At 49.4% G+C, this 2,538-nt stretch overlaps 1 protein-coding gene across 1 annotated transcript in view; it reads left to right on the forward strand.

Moving 5' to 3' along the window:
• The window catches only part of DRD5 (dopamine receptor D5), a gene marked incomplete at its 5' end in the record, with an annotated part of 6,945 nt that extends 5,088 nt beyond the window's left edge, over positions 1-1,857 (forward strand). Inside the window, one exon of the mRNA XM_015421174.1 lies at positions 1,750-1,857. Within this exon, the coding sequence (XP_015276660.1) occupies positions 1,750-1,857 (108 nt within the window). The remainder of the gene's footprint in view (positions 1-1,749) is intronic.
• Between the last annotated feature and the right edge of the window lie 681 nt (positions 1,858-2,538).

The raw sequence follows: 2,538 nt of genomic DNA on the forward strand, positions 1-2,538 counted from the left end.
GCCCTGTTGTTGGCCTTTGTGCCCTGTTGTTGGCCCTGTTGTTGGCCCTCCAGAGGAACTGGTTGGCCGCTGTGTGAGACAGAAGGATGGACTACATGGGCCACTGGTCTGATGCAGCAGGGCTCTTCTGATGTTGTTATGTCCCCATCTTTCTGTTGCTTCTGTTTCAGATGACAGAATTTTTACGGCAAGGTTTAAAATCATACAGGCAGATGGGGCATTTCACATGTCCAACAAGGGTTGTTTTTCTTCTTCTGTAGTCCTTAGGATAAGATACCTTTGACTTGGAATCAATGCAGTATTTAACAATAAGCCAACAAGGCAGAACTGAAAGGGTTCAGGTATTGTAATTTCTGTCGTTTCTGATGAAAATCTGCTCTGGAGTAGGCCACACACTGTCTTTGTCCTCAGACCAGAGCTGGTGTCCGTGAACCTGATCCAAGGAGATGGGGGAGCAGGGAGTCGGCGGCGGCTTCTGGTGGGGCCTGCTGCTGCCGCCGACTCCCCCATCTCCTTGGGTGCTGCCTGGTAGCGCTTGTGAGTCCTGCCCAGGACTGCTGGCGAAGGGCCTGTGAGAAGCAGTCAACGCCTCCAAGTTCCTGGTGGGCCTGGCAGTGCCACTCCAAGCTGCCCCAGCCCCCCGGGCACCGTCCTGGAAGGGATGTGCAGCTGTGCTGGCAAGGGGTAGGAGCAGGGCCGTGGCCAGAATTTTTTTTGTTAAGGGGGCAGCTTAGCACGGTGGAGAGCAGCTTTGGAGACACCCAAGTTTGAAAATCAGTAGATACCCTTCCCACTGAGTCGCAAACCCACACTAGTGTATGTAGTCGAAGAACTACTTACTTTGCTAACTACTGAACAAACAAGCAAAAATTATCTTAAACAAAGAGACGCCTAAGAGGCACTTCGAGTGCCAGGGATTGAGTTTGGGACCTTCTGGATTCCAAGCAGATGCTCTGCCACCGAGCCACAGCCCTTTCCTGCTTGGTCTTCCTCAGAAGAGCCAAAGTGTGGACAGACTCATCCAGTTCAGTTTCTTAAAGGTTATTTGCCCTCTGTTGGGGGGGTGGAGTAGACCTAAAGTCCAACTTTGCCAAAGGAGTCAAAAGAATGCTGAACACTTTCCAAATATTCAGTTAGAGGAACTGGAGGCCAGCAAGCTTATTAAACTCTCAAATACTTACTTCTCCACTACAAAGCAGAAGTTGGAGCGAAAAAGGTTAACTGACTGCCACTGAACCAGTTGTTGTGATCTCCCAGTTCACTAGCTGCTTTCTCCTCCACCTTCTTGTTGCTGTTCAGTTGCACAGTTGAGTCCGACTCTTTATGACCCCGTGGATGACATCATGCCAGGCCCTCTTGTCTACTGAAATCCACCCTCACCTGCATTTCGAGCCCTAAAAACATCTAGTTCTCTATTTTCCCTTTCTGTGTTTCTCAGTATGCTTTCTTGAGGAAGGGGGTAAACCCCAAAATGAAGAGAATGGTTTAAAAACTCAAAATGTTATATAAAACAGCTGATTAAAAAATAAACGAAAATGGAGAAAGCGCTCCAATGAGAAAGATCTTGCTAAAAAACAATCTAACTACAGACTCTACAGATTCTGGTCAAACAGGCAAAGTGAAGCACTTCACCAGTGTTTCATTTCCTTCTTGGTTTTGCTTGCGCTGAGCAGAAGCAAGTTATGAAGGGGCGGGAAGAGTCTGATGAGGCTGCCGTGAGTGGTGCACGACGCAACTCTCCCTTTGCAGAAGCTGCCCACCCGGGACTCCCTGGCAGTGCCACTTGAAACCCACCTGGTGTTCACTGTCCACATTCCGGGATTTGGGCCTAGCTGTACCAGAGATGAGGGGAAGTGAAGTGTAGTGGGTTAGACCCATGTAGAAACCACAGAGACGGATGCAGTGATCAGCATGGTTTACTCGTACACAACAAAGACCACCACTACTGGCCGGCTGGCCAACTATATACACACCTGGGGACCAATGTTCCCTCTAAGCTGTGGCGTCTTGTGAGCAAAAATTCTACTTTGTGAGCTACTGGCATTAAAGTTGTGAGCGAGCGATTTGGCTGCTGCATAAATTAGTTTGCTCTGGAGTCATTCTTCCTGGGCTAAAACAAAAATGTGTGGGCCGGAGGCTAAAAAATTGTGAGCTAGCCCACACTAACTCAGCTTAGAGAGAACACTGCTGGGGACACCCCCCTAGGTCCCGTTGGTGGGTTCAAATCTCCCGCCACGGTCCTATTGGTTCCCCAGTGGAGAGACTAGGAGCCTAGTCCCCATTGTTCTTGCAGAGTCAAGCTTGGGAGTATTCGCTGGTGACGCAAAAGGAGGATTGCCAAAGGTCAGAAGTGACTTGGCAGCACTTAACGCACACGGGACGAGAGAGCTCTTTTTAATCAATAAAGAAACCAACTGCAGGGAGGAAGCTGACCAAACTGGACCAGGACAGCGCTCTCCTCTGGACTGTTTCCCAGGTTAAAACTATCCCATTAAAGCTACTCTTAGACCTGCAAGGGGGGGGGGGGGAGAACAGGTC

This window comes from Gekko japonicus, unplaced genomic scaffold (genome assembly GCF_001447785.1).
Source record: "Gekko japonicus isolate JY-2015 unplaced genomic scaffold, Gekko_japonicus_V1.1 scaffold91, whole genome shotgun sequence".
In the NCBI taxonomy this organism is placed as follows: Eukaryota; Metazoa; Chordata; class Lepidosauria; order Squamata; family Gekkonidae; genus Gekko; species Gekko japonicus.